The sequence below is a fragment of the Melanotaenia boesemani genome, chromosome 3, assembly GCF_017639745.1.
Source record: "Melanotaenia boesemani isolate fMelBoe1 chromosome 3, fMelBoe1.pri, whole genome shotgun sequence".
Classification (NCBI taxonomy): Eukaryota; Metazoa; Chordata; class Actinopteri; order Atheriniformes; family Melanotaeniidae; genus Melanotaenia; species Melanotaenia boesemani.
In genome coordinates, this window is record NC_055684.1 from 18249500 (window position 1) to 18269747 (window position 20248).

The 20248-nt window shown below is 39.5% G+C and overlaps 3 protein-coding genes across 3 annotated transcripts; 1 reads left to right on the forward strand and 2 right to left on the reverse strand.

Annotated features, from left to right (window-relative positions):
• Positions 1-52: 52 nt before the first annotated feature.
• c3h1orf158 (chromosome 3 C1orf158 homolog) lies at positions 53-2013 on the reverse strand. Its single transcript, XM_041980949.1, has 4 exons — positions 1828-2013; positions 1254-1364; positions 724-898; positions 53-469 (listed from the first exon to the last, which is right to left on the reverse strand). The coding sequence occupies exons 1-4, from the start codon at positions 1921-1923 to the stop codon at positions 213-215; spliced, it is 639 nt and encodes a 212-aa protein (XP_041836883.1). The 5' UTR covers positions 1924-2013; the 3' UTR covers positions 53-212.
• A 523-nt stretch (positions 2014-2536) lies between these two features.
• On the reverse strand, positions 2537-5313 carry aadacl4 (arylacetamide deacetylase-like 4). The gene is given in 5 exon segments (XM_041980821.1): positions 2537-2643; positions 2646-2958; positions 2960-3008; positions 4613-4731; positions 5170-5313. Coding segments are annotated over 5 exon segments (732 nt in total).
• A 1794-nt stretch (positions 5314-7107) lies between these two features.
• Positions 7108-15176, forward strand: dhrs3b (dehydrogenase/reductase (SDR family) member 3b). Its single transcript, XM_041981627.1, has 6 exons — positions 7108-7792; positions 11736-11879; positions 12129-12248; positions 12691-12929; positions 14465-14590; positions 14709-15176. Exons 1-6 carry the CDS (start codon positions 7598-7600, stop codon positions 14791-14793), a joined length of 909 nt encoding a protein of 302 aa, XP_041837561.1. The 5' UTR covers positions 7108-7597; the 3' UTR covers positions 14794-15176.
• Positions 15177-20248: the final 5072 nt, after the last annotated feature.

A 20248-nucleotide genomic window follows, 5' to 3' on the forward strand; every position in this document is an offset into this window, starting at 1 on the left:
CCAATTCATATTTCAACACTGTCTCCATTCTTCACAAAAAGAAAAGAAAATACTGAAATCCTCACAAAGATCTTATGAGAACCATGTTATCCACTGTGTGATTTTTATGATTTCAATTAACATTAAACATTCAAAATAACCATAAAAACGCCACTTTGAATTAATGTTCTAAATTATGTATGTGAGACAATTCAGCAGCAACATTTCTTTCTTTAATTCTGACTGATACAACAATCAGGGACTTGTAGGAGGAAACGATCTCTCAGATGCAGATCTTTGTTGTTGTGATTGGCTGCATAGAAATGGCTGGAAAGCATACGTGATGCCCTGGCAAAGCGGTTCTGGCAGAAGGCACTAAGTGGGTGTCTTTGGTATGCTGACCCATTCACAGTCAGTGATGGAAGATGTGACTGCTGCTTTTCAAAACAGCGATTTGTGGAATGCAGCAAACCAGACTTAGTTGAAAGTGCTGTGAAGAAACAAAAAGTTAACTGCTGTCATTAATTACACTCCTGACTGAATTGCAACAATAAAAAGCAGACTTGTTTTAATTGTTCATGAGCACAATTGTTGATATGTTTTGTCCATGTAATGTTTAATGTGCTCAAGCAAGCTTGCACTTCAGCCATACCCCCTTTAACTGGATGCTTGATGATATAATTTACCATTTATAACATTTACCTTCATACTGCACTGGAAATGCTATAAAAACTGCAGACTTACGAGAAACTGGCTGGTCAGATCTTTCAGGTTTCTGTGTAGAGTTGTCTGGATGCTGTGGTTGCAGAATTGGCAAAGCATTATTTTGCTTATGCACATAGCTTTCTTGATATTGTGTGACCAAATAATCTGAGGATGGTGGGCTCTGGTGGGTGAAGAGCATCTTATATGGAATCCCCTGGATAACAGTACATAAAAGTGAGTACAGTAGGCTTCACTGCATCACTGATTAAGATATACAGAGCAGGACCTATTCTTTTTCAATAATCTTGAAGAGGCTCACCCTGTGACGCAGGCAAATTGCTCTAACTAGCCTTTAAGTGCCTTTTAAGACTGATGATTTTACACATTTTTCATGACTGCTGAGTCTGACCAGAAACTTGCTTTCATAAGGAGTTTTATCACAGGCCTTTATCTCGGCTATCAATATTATGCAGAAGTGTCCACAATCTAAAAAAGAAAGCCCTGACTTGCAGGGTTGTGACAGACATTCAATTGGTGTTAATGCCCTGAATAAGCAGTTAAAAGCTGACCTCAGCTCTCAGCAGGGCAGATCTTCTCTCAGAGACGTCTGGCTTAAAGTCCCAGTGGGACCGGTAGGCTGCTCGACTGGTGCTGTTGGCTATCTTTGGCTCTCGAGTGAACTGTGTCGGATGGAATAAACAGACATTGAGAAGAGAAATGAAGAGAGGGGGATATACAAAGGCCTGAGCAATGAGCTCAGCACAAGGATCAGCAAAGCTCACACTTCATTATTGATCTGCACTGTTGGATAGTATTTCCTAAGTAATTTCTTCTCTCAAATCCTGAACCAGCAGCTCATGGACAAACCTCAAGTCAATGCAATTAGTCTTCAGCTCAGGCCTGTCCCACCAGGAGGGTGAGTCGAATTTAGCTAAACCAAGCCTGTATAATCATTTTGATATAGATCTGAACACTGACTGAGGTACAGAAAAATACTTGGCAGGCTCCCACTACATGGCACTCTGTTTTAAATTCAACATGAATAAACACAAATAATCTCTATTTACAGCTCTAAATGAAGTTTACTTTAAAGTCAGAAATACATTACTGTATTGCATAAAATGGCAATAAACAGACACAGACCTGAAGTCTTTCCTCTGCCCAGTTTCCTATCAGCACTTTGCTTCCATATTTCTGTTCTATTCTCCATCCAGCTTGAGCCCATTTATCCTGTTCCATGACTTTCTGGTTAATATTCTATCTGGTGTCAAACACACTCAGCCAGGGGTATCTGATGCCTTTTCTGAGCTATGTTAGCTAGTCTAACAGATAAGATGTAGATGTATTCACCTGAACCCATAGGGAAACTAAAGCTCTGTTGCTATGGATACACCAAACACTAAAGGGAAGGCAAGCCAAGTATCCTTGAAGCAAACGGTAGATGTCTTACATCTCTGTTAAAAAGAAAGGCATACCTTTAGGCTAGGGCATGACATTTACCTATTAGCAGTACTACTTTGCTTTTACTAGTAAATTTTTTAGCCACTTTTCATTTTTGGAATTAAACAGCTTTTGTTTTTATTGATTTAGGTGCTTGTATGCATGTGTGAGTGGGAAGAAGATTGAACAGTGAACACAAGCTTATTTATAGAAAAAGTAAAACAAGATGCAAAGTAGATGCAAACTAATCATATGATTCAATTTATGATCTGCAGTGCTGCAGAAGGAAAAGTGAGACAATTCTGGTTTAAAATGGCATGAACATAATATTTTACTTGTTGCCAGGTGATAATATTTCAAGTGAGACAGTCATTCCATTTAAGAAATCCCATCATCCCTCACAACATCATCATTAAAGGTGATATTTTGTGGCTGGGTGCTAACTGAAGCCTCATGAGAGGCAAACAGGTGGCAGGTTGAAGAGCTACTTTTCATAGCATGACCTGAGATTAGTGGGATATGGTTCCTTTGGGGCACACCCTGGCACACAAACAAGCCTCCATTGAGGTATTGTAGGAAATAGAATGCCATCCGGCCACAAAACAATATGTGCTCAGCATGATTTTGCTGGTATGAGGGCAGGTTGAAATCTGCCATCTGCATGGTTGGGTGGACGAGGACCTGAGCGCAGGGGAATGGCAGATGTCTGCCCCCTCTCCTCACCAGCCTTTGGCACAGAGCTGCTGCCAGGTTAGCTCCTGTGCTGTCTCCAACGACTGCCACTCGGTGAGAGTCCATACTAAACCTGGTCTCAGTCACAGACAGGAAGTGACACGGTGGCATCCAGATGGGCAGGGTAACTGTGCTCAGGGGCAAATTGGGGCCTATGAAGTGTGAAATGTAGGACAGATGGACAAAATATTAAACTCCTGCTATTTTGAGAACATACTACAATAGACAATGTTGTTGTTTTTTTGTTTGTTTGTTTTGTTTTTTTTGTTTGTTTTTTAAAGAAATTTTTTAAACATTGTACAAATGTTAATTGAGTTTTTTGGTTTCTTTTTTTGCCATGAAAAAACAACATATTTTGAGAACACACACACACACACACACACACACACACACACATATATATATATATATAGATAGATAGATAGATAGATAGATAGATAGATAGATAGATAGATAGATAGATAGATAGATATATAGATAGATAGATAGATAGATAGATAGATAGATAGATAGATAGATAGATAGATAGATAGATAGATAGATAGATAGATAGATAGATAGATAAGAGGCACTGATCATAGCTGCACAGGAGCAGGCCTTGAGCACCAGAGCAATAGAGGCCCAGATCTACCACACAAGACAAGACCCCAGGTGCAGACTATGCAAAGAGGCCCCTGAGACAATCCAGCACATAACTGCAGGGTGTAAGATGCTGGCAGGGAAAGCTTACAAGGAGCGTCATAACCAAGTGGCTGGAAAAGTGTACAGGAGTACAGACTGGAAACCCCGAGGTCAAGGTGGGAAACACCTCCGAAGGTGGTAGAGAATAACCGAGCTAAGATCCTGTGGGACTTCCAGATCCAAACCGACAAAATGGTAATAGCAAACCAGCCGGACATTGTGGTGATGGACAAACAGCAGAGGAAAGCCGTTGCGGTTGACATCGCAATACCAAGCGTTTGCAACATCAGGAAAAAGGAACATAAGAAACTGGAAAAACACCAAGGCCTGAAAGAAGAACTTTAGAAGGCCTGGAAAGTGAAGGCAACAGTGATGCCCGTGGTCATCGGAGCATTCGGGGCAGTAACCCCCAAACTGGAAGAGTGGCTACAGCAGATCCCAGGACTAACCTCAGACATCTCGGTCCAGAAGAGTGCAGTCCTAGGAACAGCAAAGATACTGCGCAGAACCCTCAAGCTCCCAGGCCTCTGGTAGAGGACCCGATCTTGGATGGATGAGACCGCCCACGGAGGGTGAGGGGACAATTTGTATATACATATATATATATATATATATATATATATATATATATATATATATATGTATATGTATATGTATAGGGAGGGGAGGCAGATATCGCCATGAGACATAGTCTGTTTTTAACTTACACTACCAGTCAATAGTTTGGACACATTTGCCGATTAGATTTAATGTGACAGTGTGTCCAGACTTTTGACTGGTAGTGTGTATTGAGATATTATTATAAAGTTTCTAGCTCATGTTGTTCAGTGATAAAGAACTGTTTTATCTTAGCTTTTTTTATAGTAGGGTGTACTGCCTTTTTCATGCTATTCTCGTTTTATCACTTTGGTTTTCAAATTTGTAGCCCATAATTTGTAAGTGTCTTCAGAAAGAAATTACTGTATGTCTAATACCATGCAACTTCTAATTAATATTTACTTTTACTCCAATTCATTTACACAGTAGCTAAAGGTCAAACTACACGAGAATGCATGGAAAATTTTACAGCTAAGACTTCATCTCCTTTACTCACAAACCTGCAAAAACTTATTTCAAGCAAGTCAGAAAAAAAGCCACAAAATATCAGATAAAGTTGACCTGATGACATATGCCCACACGATGTAGGATTTGACCCTGATGGGAGAGAAACCACAGACTTGCAACAAAGAGGAGACACATTATGAACAAACAAGAAAAATAACAGTCTTGAGAGGTAAAGTCAGAGTAAAGGTCATTCTCTCTGAGAGACCATATTTACTACAACATCAAAGAAGGGCAACACATGACTTTGTATTTTTGAGAACCTTTTGCTAAACATGATTTCTTATCCAATATCTCTTTCATCAGGAGCTTTATCAGGTGCTGGAGGGCAAAGAAAGGACAGTAACACAGCCAGAAAAAAAGTTTAGTTCATTTTTTTATCTTCTATAAGGAACATTTAGTCTGTTCTAAGAAATGTGTTTAATAATAAAAAGTACATCATGACAGATAAAATCCTTTGCTAGAAACACAATTTAATCAACACTTCCACTCATACTGATACTTGCCACAGTCGCCATGCTAAGAAGCGACATGACCCACATGCAGTTTCCCACTATTTCCAATCCCCTGAGAAATGCCTGAATTCATCAGCTCAGAGTACACAAGCCCAATTACCAGAAGGAAGAAGGCTGTAACAAGAGTAGCAAAGCCAGTTATTAAAACTGCCGAGCCCATGTTGGTCTGCTCTGCTGAAGGTAAGTCATTAGAGGAAAATGTTTTATCTGTCTGCTTTCAGCCTCTCTTCACCCTCTCACATCCACATACAATACATTCTCACCTCGGTTTCACATAAAAACATCTTTAGCTGCTTGTTGCCCAGGAAAAATAATTATATTCTCCATTTTATAATATGGCTCTGTAGTCAAACTAATTACATGTTTCTTAAAGAAACTGCCGTTCCAAAATTAAAAACTGTACAAAATGCTTTCATGGTCATATAGATTTCAAATCATCCATTCATTAGTAGTACCTATGAAGTTACCTTTCAGAGAAAGGAATCTTATCTATGTAAAGATGTGCAGTGTTCTAATTTTCCCACTGTATTTTGTTCTACTGCCTCCAGCTGCAGCCAAAGAAGACTGAATGAAAAAAACTTTATTTGAACTTTCACTGCTGATCTGTAGATGGCAGTGATAGCATGAGTATAAATAAACAGCAGCTCCTGAGTTATATTCTGTTTCCATTTTAGTATTATCCATGATCACTGTAATAAATTAAGTATTCTGATGAGTTTGCAAATCAATTAACTTTTGTTAATGTTAACTTTAACTGTGAATAATATATATATATATGTGTGTGTGTGTGTGTGTATATATATATATATATATATATATATATATATATATTTTTTTTTTTTTTTTTACTTTAGCTCCACCTTTGCAAAAATCTCAGAATTTCCTAACTGAAGACAGCATCTGGACTTGTGTTATCCTGGAGTTTTTAGCAGCCCCTGGGAGCCCCTCTGCCTTCCCTAAGTAGCTAAGCCCAGGACAAAGCAACCATTGTGAGACTGCTCTGTAAACCTTCCCAGTTGCTGAAAAAGCCCAGCATTCAGCAACTCCCAGTAAAAATCAGTTCCAGGGCCAAACATCACAGACCGGGACCTTGTCTGAAGCCCATTAATTCATATAGGATTTGTTTAGGAGGTATGCGTGCGGTTTTTCTGTTTGTCACCCTGCCAAGCTTCTGAGAGTGAGCTGACCTATTTACCAAATTGCACAGTCACACACTGAAAGATAGAGCTTGTCTCATAAATACTGTTACTGCAACAAATTGGGTTCCAACAACTAGAATAATGGACATTAACACATATAACTGGAGACAACTGGAATATATCTACAACAATATTTCTGGAAATTGACATAAAAACATATTCACAGTGGTTTTATTTCAATCTTATAACCCTTGTTTTTCATCCAATATTAGCTTTGACCTAGTGAAGCACCTAGATTTTGTATTTTTACTAATGTTCTGAGAATACACTTGTTTTTTCTAGAGTTATAGAGATCAGAGAGTGGCTAATGGGCACAAATGTAAGTCAAAGGTTTGAATGTGATGTATGTTTGCATCTGACAGGTTTAGTTATGTCTTTGTTTATTGCTTTGCTGATCAATAGTTGTTGTTGTTGTTTATTTGTTTAAATAATTTGTTGGAGTGAGTTAAGACATGACGACTTACATGTTTGAAGGCCTCATTTACCCTCATCTGGCACTTTCATTCATTTACAGCTGTCTGTAAAACTTGTGGCTGCAACACCATTGTTGTCCTGTGCTTTATGTAATGAGGTTAAGTTCAGGTCAACAGGCTTATGAAGTTAAACTTTGCCAAACGAGATTGGGCACCCACCTGGGACGCAGTGGGGCGACCGCTGGAGGGGGGAGCGGGACCGCAGATTGAGAACCGCTGCTGTTGCTGCAGGCACATGGAGGGGGTGGGGAAGAGGCAAATACGCAACCAGTCAGGGCAGACGGGCACTGGAGCAAAATATTCATCCCCACTTAACATGTCAATCAGGATTAATGCCCTTACAAACCTCCCCTCTTGGTTCATCCAGGTCCTTTCACCAGTGGAAGTACGGAAGCCAGGGAAGAGGCGGTAATATATAAGGCAGGACTGGACAGGAACACAACTCCAAAGCCCAGCCAGCAGTCTCAGTAGCGCACAGCGTCGCCTGGACTTAAACGTCTCTGCGTTTCCAGCGCTGGTTGACAGGCGTAATGACTGATGCGTATCGACTAAGATGTCAGAGCTCTCAAAAGTTGAACAGTTCTGCTTTGTAAATATTTTTGACCCGGTGGATTACTCCTGAAAAACTTTCACATGCTAAAAAGGACAATGTGTGCATGACAAATTTAGAAGTATCGGTGTCCGCACTCAGCTCACTGTTGGAGGACTTTAGTAGAGCACTCATACTTGCAGCGTAAACATACTTGTCCGCAGACCGTGAGCACTTCCCGTGATGGAGCTGAAGAGCGCGTGTCGCATGTTTCTGTTCCCGATTCAAATGCTCTATCATATTTTCAGGGCAAGTTTGTTTTCGCTTTTGCCCAGTAGAAAGAAGGACTTGACCAAGGAGGTGGTATTGATTACTGGCGGAGGTCGAGGTATCGGTCGACACCTGGCCAAGGAGTTTGCAAAGCAAGGGGCCAGAAAGGTAGGCTTATTATACAACGTGTTGCACTCGCATTGTCCCTTTCTTTCCTTCAGGAAAATGTATGGGTTTATTATTATTATTATTATTATTATTATTATTATTATTATTTCTGCATAGGTCTACAGGAGCAAAACTAGCAGTAGTAAAGGAGCAGATTAAAGCCAGCCACATTCAAGGTAGCCTTGTCACTCTGGTCTACCATGCTCCAAGTGTATTGTGGTAGCACCATTCAATGAAAGCAGGGATCATGACCCCTGTGTTGCTTAGCTGGTCCAGTTAGACCGGAGACAGTGCCCTCAATTTTGATTCAAGTATTGTACAACAGCATGGGTCACCCAGAGGGCAGGTCTGGGCAGCATTTATGGATGATTGATATGATTATGGTGAACACACTAATTGACGTCATCCTGGCACGATCTAGGTTGATTTTAATATGATGGACATGTTCAAATATCTAGGCTGCGGTGAAGGCAGATTTTGTGCCTGTGTGGGTGTGTGTACTTTTGAGCATTGGGGTTTGTGTAGAAAGTCGCAGAGAGCATAACGCAAGGAAACATGGTTTATATCCTATTATATATACACACACACACACACACACACACACACACACACACACACACACATATATATATATATATATATATATATATATATATATATATTTTTTTTTTTTTTTTTTAACTGATTCAAAGTAGGCCAACATATCAAAAACATAGGGACAATTTTAATACATTCCAGACTGGGCTAAACAAAATTAGCCCAATAAAACAGATTAAGAGGAACCAAATGTATTAGCATGGCAATTCTTGTCCATTAAAGTAATGCAGTGTAATCAGATTCAAATGGGATTCCTTCAAAGTAGGACCTACTAATTAAATTGTCATGGTTAGGCATTTTATTTAAGAAAGAAATATATTATTTATCACTGTGTCATATAGCTGGACATGAAAGTAAGTTTTGAATTATGTAATCCATATTTTGATTGTTAGTTGACATTGATTCTCATTAGAAGTCCTTATGTATAAATTTTTAAAGTAAGATTATCTAGATCTTTTCATGTCTAACATGGTTTACAGTAATATGATGGATTGGGCAAAGCTCTGCTCATAATATTTGAATACTGGTTTCTCTATAATCCAGTGGTTGAACCATTTTTGAGTCACTGGTGTCACTTTAACACTAGTGTGTTTACACAGACTAGCTCTATTTCTGATCACTTCAGATGGGAGCCTTTATTACACATGGAATAAAATGGTGGTAATTTCAACCCACACTGAGCAGACGGGTTGAACACTGAGGGTTGTAATTATCTGTGCATGTGTGACACAGACAACGCTTCTCAGATGCTCTCACAAGGCGCAATTTTAGCAGCTTGAAAACATTGCTAGAAGTTCAATGAAACACTAACTGCCTCCCTCTGTCTTTCGATGCCATATCCTTGGGGAATGAGCAGGGAGAAACCAGGAGATTTTAAAGCATTGCTCTACAGCTGCACAACAAAGGATGTCAGCGTGCTTTTCAGCACCCCATTGTTGAGTATTGTCAAGGTGTGAAGGCTTTGAAAACAACACCTGGGGTAAATGTGTATGACAATTGCTCCCTGCCTAAAGAGATGCTAAAAGAAAATAGGGCGGTAATTATGAATAGGACTCACCTCTGTGAACTTGCACTCACCCCAGTTGAGCCCTTTTGTGACTGTCAGAATTACCTTTTCCCTCAGTTTAGGCTTTGGTGTGAGGAAGACTTATTTGAGTGCTGATGAAATAATTTACTAAAAATGAAGAGTGATAGGCTGAGAAGGGAAGCCAGATCTTTGTATGTGGTATTTTGCAGGCAGACCAAAACGAATAAAAAAATAATAAAAAAAAACAATATGAGAGGTTTTGGAACAGACCAAGTAAATAATTTACATCTTTAAATAATTCCTTTCTCTAAAGCTCCTTTTAATTCTGAGGAAAAAAAACATGTTTTTTTGTTTAGTTACTATTATTGTTTTTTATGTGGTTGTCAGCTTTACAGACATAAATCTCTACGAGAAAGATGAACCTACCCATGTCAGTGACAACAGGTTTGTGTGGGTGTGCTTGTGTTGTGCTTGAGGCGGGAAGCACACCACTCCCAGCTGGGTATTGCCCTGCAACTGACCTTGCTGTCTCCGCAGTAATTAGACAGCGGCAGGCGACTGCCTCCTGAACTCCTGCTGCCCCCTCTGTGTGCCGCCTCTCTGCTGGCCCATACAATGGGTGTGAAAAGCAGGGTTCATACCCACCCATACATTCAGGTCTGGGAGATAGAGTATCACTGTAATTCAGCTGGAGCTGCTGGGACACGGAGGCGTGTACCTTAGCCTGCAGTGACTGGCATCTGTACTGTCTCTGTCAAGGTTTTCTTTCAAGCTGTACAGCTTTAATTCATTATATTAGAGAGCTTTTACTTGGAGCATGTGTGGACATTAACTCTTGCTAGCCATGCCTTATTAGAACAATCACAGGTTTATCAGCAGAACACACAGCATGTGTGAGGTCAATTAGAAATTGTTTTCTATCTGGATAGCAATTTGGCTAATGCTTGTTTGCTCTGAGGGTCCTGTGTTGTGACGGGTGATAAACCTAATGAATTAAATAAGGTTTTAACAGGAGAGCACAGTTTAAGTGCTGAGTTTTAATGAGAACTGTCAGCTTTATTTGTCTGGCTCAAATCCCATTAAAAGCTTTCAGTTATTTATCAAGACTTGTCTTCCTTCACTGATTACTCAAATGGGCTTGCAAATGAAGCAAACAAAAAACCCAATCAAAAGCAACTCAAAGTAGGGGTGCTCACAGAAGGAGGCAAACATTGATTGCTCTGGGTCTGGTGAAGAAGTGAAGAGCACATCATCTTTGATGTCCCCAGGGTGTTACAGTTTCAGTATTTCTAGAAATATGCTGAGCGCGTTGCAAAAAATTGGCACTGTCCAAAAGTGTCGTGTTACTGCAAGAAAAGAGGTTTAATATGTGCATAAGAAACAGAAAACTTCATGTTTCCTATTTTTGCCTAATCGTTCATGCTATATTTGATCTGTATGACTAATAAGTCAATGCACATCCATCCTGCTGCCTGACTACATGGATGTTTACACATAAACATTGGGTGAAACAATGGGAATGGCAGGATGAATAACATGCTAACAGACAGACATGCTGTCTTTTGTTTTTCCATTCCTACATGCACACACACACACACACACACACATGTATACACACACACATTCAGTCTGTGACTCTCAGATACACAAGATCACTTTCCAGAGGACTTTTTGCTCAAATATTAACCTTGGTGACGGGCGACCAGCCAGATCCCACACTAGCGTCCTCAGCACTTCACACATGCACTGTTTTCAGACTCCCTGACCAGAAATGACAGGGCTCATCTGCCCAACAGGCCGTGTAATCTGTTTGAGAATTTGTGTTTGAGAGATGAGGAGTGCTCACCCCCTGATTTCATTACCTTTCCCTGACCCCAAAGACTGACAGATCTAATTGCCCAATCACTAGTCCCCCCACCACCACCACCCACCTCCATCCAACCCCATGTTCCCTGCTCAAATGACCAGCCTTCATTTAGTCTCCGGGTGGATGAAGAGACAATTCATTCACACAGTACCCCCCCCAAGCCTTTAATCTCACTCAAACTATTTGTTAGAGTGAAAATGGCCTCTCTGTCCTCTGTAAAGACTAAACCTGCTAAAAGATCTTCCAGCATGTCTTATTTCCAGATACAGGATGCTTTCTTTTGTTTGCTTACTTGATTTTTTTCATGACTGACCATTATAAAAGCAACACATTGTTATTGTTTCACTAATAACCAGCATTTCATTCAAATTCTTTCTGATTTATTCTGTTCCTTTGCAAAACATTTCTTTATTTGTTTCTAACCTTTAAATATCCTTTTTTTTTATTACTAGGTGATCTTGTGGGGCAGAACAGAAAAGTGTCTCAAAGAGACATCTGAGGAAATCTCCCTCTCTGGAACAGAGTGCCATTACTTTGTGTGCGATGTGGCCAATCGGGAGGAAGTTTACAAGCAAGCCAAGGTGGTGAGAGAAAAGGTACACCCTCTAGACATTCATAAAGGTTGTTCTACCTCCACTAGGAAGAAAAAATGCAATATGTCCACAGTAAAACAGAATATTTTCCTGGATTGCCTCTTTGCCTCATCTGTATGTATTTGCTATGATTTATTCTCTCTTTTTTTGGCACTTTATCTAAAATATAAAGTCATGAGCTGGGAAAATAACTGACAATTCTTTCTTTGTCTGGGTCCTTTTTCCCCCCTTTTTTGCACTCTTTAATCTCAGGTGGGAGATGTTACGATACTAGTGAACAACGCTGCTGTAGTTCATGGAAAAAGTCTGATAGACAGCGATGACGACGCCCTTCTGAAATCCCAACATATCAACACCTTGGGACAGTTCTGGGTATGGCTCACATAAATTAAAGCAGAACAGCCAGAACCTGCAGAAACACGAACATTCCTCAGAACAGATTATCCTTATCAGTTTCATATTTTGATTTTAACATGGCAGTATATGCACCAGGCACCTTCTGACATGTCAGTCATGACTGCTTTGTGGCAGGTTAAGTGGGGTATTTCCAAATTGCCTTTCAGCTCCTGAAACATCAGAGGGGTTTAGAAACTCTTGTTTTTTTTTTTTTTTTGGTTTTTTTGTTGTTGTTTTTTTTTAATGGAGATCAAAAGACTTTGTCATGTGCAGACAGAAAAGCAATTATCAGCAAAATGGAAATGGAAATATAATCTGTGGTGACACCATGTTCTTGTTTCTCTTGTCTTTTATTCCTTGTACACTGCTTTACTCTGCTTATTATTGCATTTCTTCCTTTTTTATGTCTTTGTCTTAGACAACAAAAGCCTTCCTGCCGCGAATGTTGGAGCTGCAGCATGGCCATGTAGTATGCATTAACTCCATCCTGTCCCAGTCTCCAATTCCTGGGGCTATAGACTACTGCACCTCCAAGGCTTCATCACTGGCCTTCATGGAAAGCCTGACACTAGGCTTGCTGGACTGTCCCGGCGTCAGCTGCACCACTGTGCTTCCTTTTCACACCAACACAGAGATGTTCCAGGGCATGAGAGTCAGGTGAGAAGTCACCTAGAGGTGGGAATGAGCAGCATGTATTATGTAGACTAAACTGCTGTGATTTGCCAACCTTTGTTTCCCTCCAAATTTACTTCACACTTGGATGTGGATGTAATTTTGAAGTATTTTATTTTGCCGTGCAAGCAGCCTTCTTCAGGAAATATTAATGTTTTGGTTGTTCAAGATGTGTCCAGACTGAAATATCTCAACAACCATCGAATGAAACGCCAGATTTTGCCATGGTGATTTCCAGACTTTCTCCTTGGCAGTGTTGGGAGGCTGATATTTGTGGCACAGACATAAAATGTCTTGACAACCATAAAATGAAATACTGAGACATCTGATACAAACTTTAAAAAGGTCTAAAGAGAAGGAACAGCAAATAACTTTGGTGATCCTGATGTTTCATTATGTGCTGCCAACAGGTTGAAGTTTTTTACTGAAACAGTCCAATAGTGTAATACGTACTTGATGGATTGGCTCATGTCTTTCACATGGGTGCCAGAAAAATGTCCTTTCTGTTGACGTCCCCTGACTACTCTGAAGCAGATCATAATAAAATACTCTTAGTGAGCCAGAGTTTGAGTTCTCTTGTGCTTAGTAAATACTAGCCAAGATGAATGTTTGTTGTGACTGACAATGTTCATGGCCAGCTGACCCATTCTTCAACCAATCATCAGCTGTGCTTTCATCCAGCTGTCAAGCAAACTGTAAGCAATCTTCATCACAGAATAAAAAAATACCATGAGGCACATTTCCATTACCTCGTTTGGAGCAAATAAATTTGGTTGTGTGGTGTCATCAATTGTTAGCTATGGTACACATGGCTGTAATTAAGAGAGCTTCTTGGTAAAGAAAACACAACTGCTGAAAATAAGACACACAAATCTATACATACAAGCTTTGCAGAGAGTGTAGGGATAAAAAAGGAGACACCTCCAGGAATTGAAGTTGGATAATTGATCACCTCTGTTCTCTGTACCAGAACTTAATCCCTGCAATAAAACTCTGATGGCTTCATCCCTGCTTATGAACTCTATTCAGAAAAGGCTAAAATCACCTCATTCTAGCATGCAAGCTAACACATCTTCAAAATGCACATTAAAATGCTGATGGAAACAACACTCAGTCATTCCTCATGTTCCTCCTTTAGTAGCTGTCTTGTTACGGTGTGCTTCAAGTTAACCACATGTAGGAAGTGGACTGCGGCTTATGTGACGAAGATGGAGGTTTTCTTGTTTGGTGTTTGTCTTAATTTCTCTTTTAGTAATTCTTGATGCAGCACCATGCTATTCAAAGGTTTTATTTGTTTGACTAAACAAATAACACTTTGAATAAAACAAATAAAACTGTAGTGTGAAAGCAAGCTCAGACTGGGAGACTGTTGCAATCCCCAATCCGGCTGAGTCCCCAATCATACTGAGTCTAATAGACTATTAGGCATGACCATGCCCTTTTAAAGCAATAAGAAATGTTGTTCCTCAGCTCACGAGAATGCTCCCTGTATCTCATAATCACTGTCTTTTCCTCTGTAGGTTTCCTCAACTCTTTCCTCCATTAAAACCTGAAGTAGTAGCCCAGAAGACTGTTGATGCAGTCAGAACTGACAAAGCCTTCCTCTACTTGCCCTGGACGATGCATGCTCTTGTCATTCTTAAAAGGTGAAAAGAAAAAAAAAAAAAAAGAGAGGGCGGGGGGGTCATTTTTTTATTGTTTTTTGTAATCACCAAAGCTTTAATGTGCTGCTCATCCCATCTCTGGTCTTTCTGTTTTCTCTAGCTTCATGCCACAAGTTGCACTTCAAGAGATCCACAAATTTTCTGGGAGCTACACCTGCATGAACACATTTAAAGGCAGGACATGAGCCCAGAATCCACACAATATGTGAGAGACCTCAACAGCTCTGGGTTGTAATGAAGGGAATATGGTCTTTTACACATTTGAATGTGGAGGAGTCCCCATGATATTGTGAAGACAAATACCTAGGGGACATGCAGGGGTCTCGCTTCTGCAGCCAGAATATGCTGCACGATGCACCTTGACCCTCTGTACAGGTACAAGTGCAAGTATGTGTATAGTATAGCTAACTGAATGCAATTTTGACTTTGAACTGAAGCCATGCATAGATCTGTACCAGTAGTTATTCTGGGAGGTTTTTTGTGACACTTGTTTACTGTTTTTACATTTTCTTTAATTCTCCCTTTAATGTCTCTTAATAAAAAAGGGTAATAAAATGGAGTTTTAGAATTGCTTTGTCTCTCTTTGTGTATGGTAAAGAGATCTTTTGATTTATTCAATGCATGAGACTGTCAGATATGCCAAAACATAAAACACACTCTTGGGAGGCATGTGGGGCATACTCTTGTTTGTTTTCAGAAAATGGTGCAGGTTTAGTAGGTAATGTTATTCAGAATGAAGTTGAACTCAGATCAGCCCATTTCCCCCTGTATGTGAGCAGAATGTGTTTTTTTTTTTTTTTTTTTTCGATTTAATTAATATCGACTTGCAAAGAGACCGCTGTTTTTTTTTGCCTCCAGCCATCATCACACTGCTTTCATTTTTTGAGTAAACAGTTTTTTCCCCATTTTTTATTGTCTGTTAGCAAGATAATATATCAAATTTGATTTTGCCAGCTTTGGCTCATGCTCAGACAATCTTAAGATGTCTGCAAATGCATCATATTTGTGTTAGAAGATCAAAAAGAACCCCAGAGGCATATATAGCTGACATAAAAAGACAAAATAAAACAATGTGAGGCCTTTTGTGCTTTATTGCTTATGAATCTAAACATGTTTTAATGCTTTACTATGCACACTGGAAGAGTGGTGGACCGTTACAATGGAGAAGATTTGTACATGCCACAGAGTTACAGTTATCTTAACTCAAGTCTTTTTTCTTTCTTTTTTTCTTTCTTTTTTTAAGCTCTACAATAACCATACTTTGTCTTGAGTAATTTCAGAACTGAAGTTAATCAAAGGCCTGTATTCACTGTGTACACAAAGACCTCTGAATGAAGCATTTCACTGGCTGATATACACGTTCAACCAAAATGAAGACAAAAGGTTATGATCATATCTTCCATGAGGTGAATCAAACGTCTGCTAATGAATTACAACTTAACTTTTGCATTTTTGATGAATACATGATGACATTTTGGGAAATGTGCTGATTAACTTTCAAGCTCAAGGCTGAATATCAACACCACCTCATATGTGTACTATAAATATTAAGCTACAGCCATTCAGCTCACTGAGGCTTTGGTGGTTGGGAAAGGTGCTGACCTGGCTTTCTTTTTCAATGGTAAAAGAAATCTGAAGAAAAACCTGCCTTCTTTTAGAAATACTGAAAGTGATATTGATGATTTCACCCAACTCTTAGCAAAAAAGGCTATTGTATTCTTTTCTTATTGAACTGAGGTGACATTGACTACAGCACACATCACTGTGTCCTGGCAGAGATATTTGGAAAAGCCCAAGAGTTCCAACGACTCACTTGTTTTGCTGTCCACGCTTTCAACATATGAAATGTCAAACATGTTGCACAAAAATGTGGGAAGGACACAAACTTTAAAAGGCTGCACAACTGCGTAAGTATGATGCATCATCACATGAGTGTAAATAGACAGGGAACAAAAAGAAAAACCGAATTGAAGTTATAATGCTTCATAGCACAAAACAAGTATTCTGAGCAATAATAAGACTCAAAGGTTTTGTTTGCATCACAGCTGATAAACCATAAATATGAACTTGTTTAATGAGACTAAGGTCTAACTTCTCTGAGCTTTATCTCTATAGGTGTTGAGAATGAAAATGGCACACTAAGTTGTACTTTTCTCATGCCGGCTATTTTTGGGCTTCCTTTTTAGATTTAGGAGATTTACTACAGTTTATGTGCATTGCCTCTGTGTATCTTGCACCGTTTAAGATGACCTCACCAAACACTCCCAGTACACTCTCTCATAGCATATGAAATAGAAATCATAGTCATTCAGTATTTTCTGCATAAAATCATCTAGGATCTCCATCATTCTTTTTCTGTGCTTAACTATTTTCTCAGTTTTGCTTCTCCTGAGACTGTGAATAATATATTTAGATCAGAATAAAGGGCAAAACAGAGCACATGTTTGTCCTCATTAATCTGCTTTTTACTTGCTGTGAGGTTTGTCACAATCTTCTTAACATTAATTTAATTATGCACATGAAGCCTTGCAAATGCAGGTTCTCTGATTTTGAGATTATATTGTCATCTGACAAAGAGTTTTAATACAGTTTGTTATTTTGGCTCCTCAAAACTAACAAATACAGAAAATTTGTACCTTTTCAGAACAATACTTGTTTTGAAGACCTTAGTGATAAACACATGAAGGGATGTGGCGATCAGAGATTCAGACTTACAGAAAGACACCTCTTATCTGAGCCTGAGTCAGAGAATTGCTGTAAAAGCAGGGATAGTGCCTGGTCTTTGGCTGACAGACAAGGCTCATAAACATTAATTTGAATCCCAGTGAACCATAAATGCCCTCCTGTGCACTCACGATAGGGCCGCACATTGTGATCAGTAGGTGACCCGCACTGGGTTGGAAGTGGAGTAGGGAGGGCAGACACTGTGAAGAGTGAACCTGAGCCTCCTTCAAGGGCCTGTTTCTCATTGTCTTAGTGGGCTGTTGCGAAACAGAGGGAGAAGCAGCATGTTGGGATAGAACTAGGTCGAGGAGGCATGTTGTGCACGTATGCTGGAAAAGGAGGGCTAAAATGGATGGAAATCTCTTGGGGCAGGTTCAGTGCAAGGTTAGCCAAATACAGAATAAATCAAAGTGGGGCTTGGGAAGTCTTTTCCCTGCAGAAGGTACTCAGCTCTAGGGTGACTGACCAAGCGCAGGTGGAAGCAAAAGAGTTAAGGTTTGATCACATGGGAAGAAATCTAAAAGTGAATGTGTATCAGCCGTAGCCACATTCCCAGGTGTCTCTGGACAGTTGATATTTATTTAGGATTGCACTGTAGGCCTAAAAGATGTGATTAAAGCTCACTGCATTCTCTTTTTTTCTTTTTTGGTCTCCCTGTATGGTTAGTTAAAAAAAAAACATACCTGACCACAGGCATGTTTATCTAAGTTTATTTGACATGTTTATTATTCATAACTATCTGCCACCACACTTTTGTTACTGAAAACCCTAGAATTTTCCTTTTCTCTAGTTAAAAAGAAAGCAAGAAGTATTTTCCTTTATGCAGTCCAAGCATGTGTAATCCCAACACAGGGGTTTGGAGGGTCAGCCTTCAATGATCCATTAAATACATTATAGGCACCCAGATCTGGAGTCCATTTGGCTTGTTGTTTAGTGATGCTGAACGCATGTAAAACCACAGCCAGTGTCAGATTCTGTCAGTATTCACATCACACTCACATACGGATTCAGTGACGCTGGTTTTCCTGGCAGATGGTTCACTGTGACTTTGAAGCTTAGTGTGGCTCTGCTGCATATGATAAATGTCTTTCCAAACCACTTTATATCAAATTTTATATTCTGTTTTTTCTTTTTTTTTTTTTTTTTGTTTTAACCTCAAGATAAAATGTTTGTGTGCCACTGTCCTTTAAAAAATACTACACATGCTGCCAGTTCTGTTGACCCAGTCAAAATGCAGAATGTCACATTGTAACTGTTGAGAAAAGTCATCTTGTTTTTGCACTAAAATACTCAAGACAAATGCTGTTAGACAGAGGACTATTACCTGCAATAAACCACAGAAGTCTGTGTGCTTTGTGGACACAGTCCAGAGTGAATAGCTAAATGAGAATGAAGCAATGGGCAACACGAAGGCAGCAGAGTTCAGTGAGGTGTTATTTGTTACAAGACCTTATCCGCTTTCTCTGAGCGGTCCTGTTACCCCTCTTTCTAGTTTACTGCTGGGTTCATCCATCACAGGGTAGGTAGTATGATAAAAAGGCTCAGCCCTAACCCACAGCAAGGGGCCAGGCGTGACGCCTCAGTTGACCTGTCAAACTGTAAGAGTTATTATACACAGTGGTGTTAAAGGTTAAAGGGAGAAGCAAGCTTGGTGGGTGTTAGTCCTCAGAAACACACAGACAAACAGATTCTGTTGATATGTACATGAATACATGTACATACATGAATTTCCCTGCAAAGGGATTAATAAAGTATTTTTCATTTCATTCATTTCATTTCATTTCATTTCATTTCATTTCATGTGCAAAATCAGCTGCAGTCAATGATTAAATGAATAAATGAAAGATAATGGCCAGATATTACACACAGATAGATTTAAACTATGCATTGCTTGACTGTTTATGTCTGCACTGGCTGTTTGTCATTGGGTATTTCTAAAGGTAGCTACTGGGAGGGAAAAGATCAAGCACAGCTGATATAAACATGTTTCTAACATACAGTTAACTGGTTAGAAATATTTTCAACTTGTTTAATATTAGCCCAATTAACTCAACCCACTTTCAAACAATACACCTTCTCAGGAAGTTGTTGCATCAGGTGACTCTTCATGTGTTGATTATGTTAGATCTATCACTGGCTGGCAGCTATAGCAACACAATAATTTCTCTAAGTAGAGGAGCACAGAATATCTGTGCTGAGATCTTTGTTGACAAAAGGTTTGAAGCTTTGCAGATAGCTATGCCTCTGCAAGCTCCTGTTGTTCATTAAAGATTGCAGGCGTGTTTTATAGAATGCCAACAGATTTCAAAAAGTGTTGCTTGTAAGTGCAGATCCTTTTAGAATTTGAATGGATGGATGGATGGATGGATGGATGGATGGATGGATGGATGGATGGATGGATGGATGGATGGAGGCTTTTCATGTCAAATTAAAAATTCTATTTTGATCATCAAAATATTATTCCACTGTGTCTTTGGCTTGTCCATTTGAATCTAAGCAAACAGCTGTTTTTTTTAGTATGCAGTCCTGCCATGTAAACCATTATTATTCAGTGTTATCCTGATGCTGGACTCCTGAACAATAATGTAAAAAATGTAGGAGAGGTCTTTAACTGCCCAGAAAATCTTGTGGATTCTGTTGTCACTCAACTCACTAACAAACTGACTTTGACTATTCACTGCTGAGATCATTTGTACAGAATCAGATTCAACAAATGCAATCTAGATTTTCAAGAGATTCTTATTTATTTCAACCTTTTCCAGCCAAATGTGGTAAATATCCTTTTTCATCATGCTATGTTTTCAGTGACTTACAAGTAAGGAACACATTAGCAGGCAATGTGGAGCTCAGTGTCTAGCCCAAGGAAATTATAACAGTGATCTTAAAGATGACCTGAGCTTCAACTGTCTCCACAAA

What these genes read in the sequence shown, in the direction of transcription:
- dhrs3b (XM_041981627.1), top strand. Translation starts at nt 7,598, where the DNA reads ATGGAGCTGAAGAGCGCGTGTCGCATGTTTCTGTTCCCGATTCAAATG. An exon ending in ACACCTTGGGACAGTTCTGG is followed by an intron (nt 12,249 to 12,690) that starts GTATGGCTCACA and finishes TCTTTGTCTTAG; the next exon opens with ACAACAAAAGCCTTCCTGCC. An exon ending in TTCCAGGGCATGAGAGTCAG is followed by an intron (nt 12,930 to 14,464) that starts GTGAGAAGTCAC and finishes TTTCCTCTGTAG; the next exon opens with GTTTCCTCAACTCTTTCCTC.
- c3h1orf158 (XM_041980949.1), bottom strand. Translation starts at nt 1,923, where the DNA reads ATGGAACAGGATAAATGGGCTCAAGCTGGATGGAGAATAGAACAGAAA. An exon ending in GGGCAGAGGAAAGACTTCAG is followed by an intron (nt 1,365 to 1,827) that starts GTCTGTGTCTGT and finishes CATCCGACACAG; the next exon opens with TTCACTCGAGAGCCAAAGAT. An exon ending in CTGCCCTGCTGAGAGCTGAG is followed by an intron (nt 899 to 1,253) that starts GTCAGCTTTTAA and finishes ACTGTTATCCAG; the next exon opens with GGGATTCCATATAAGATGCT.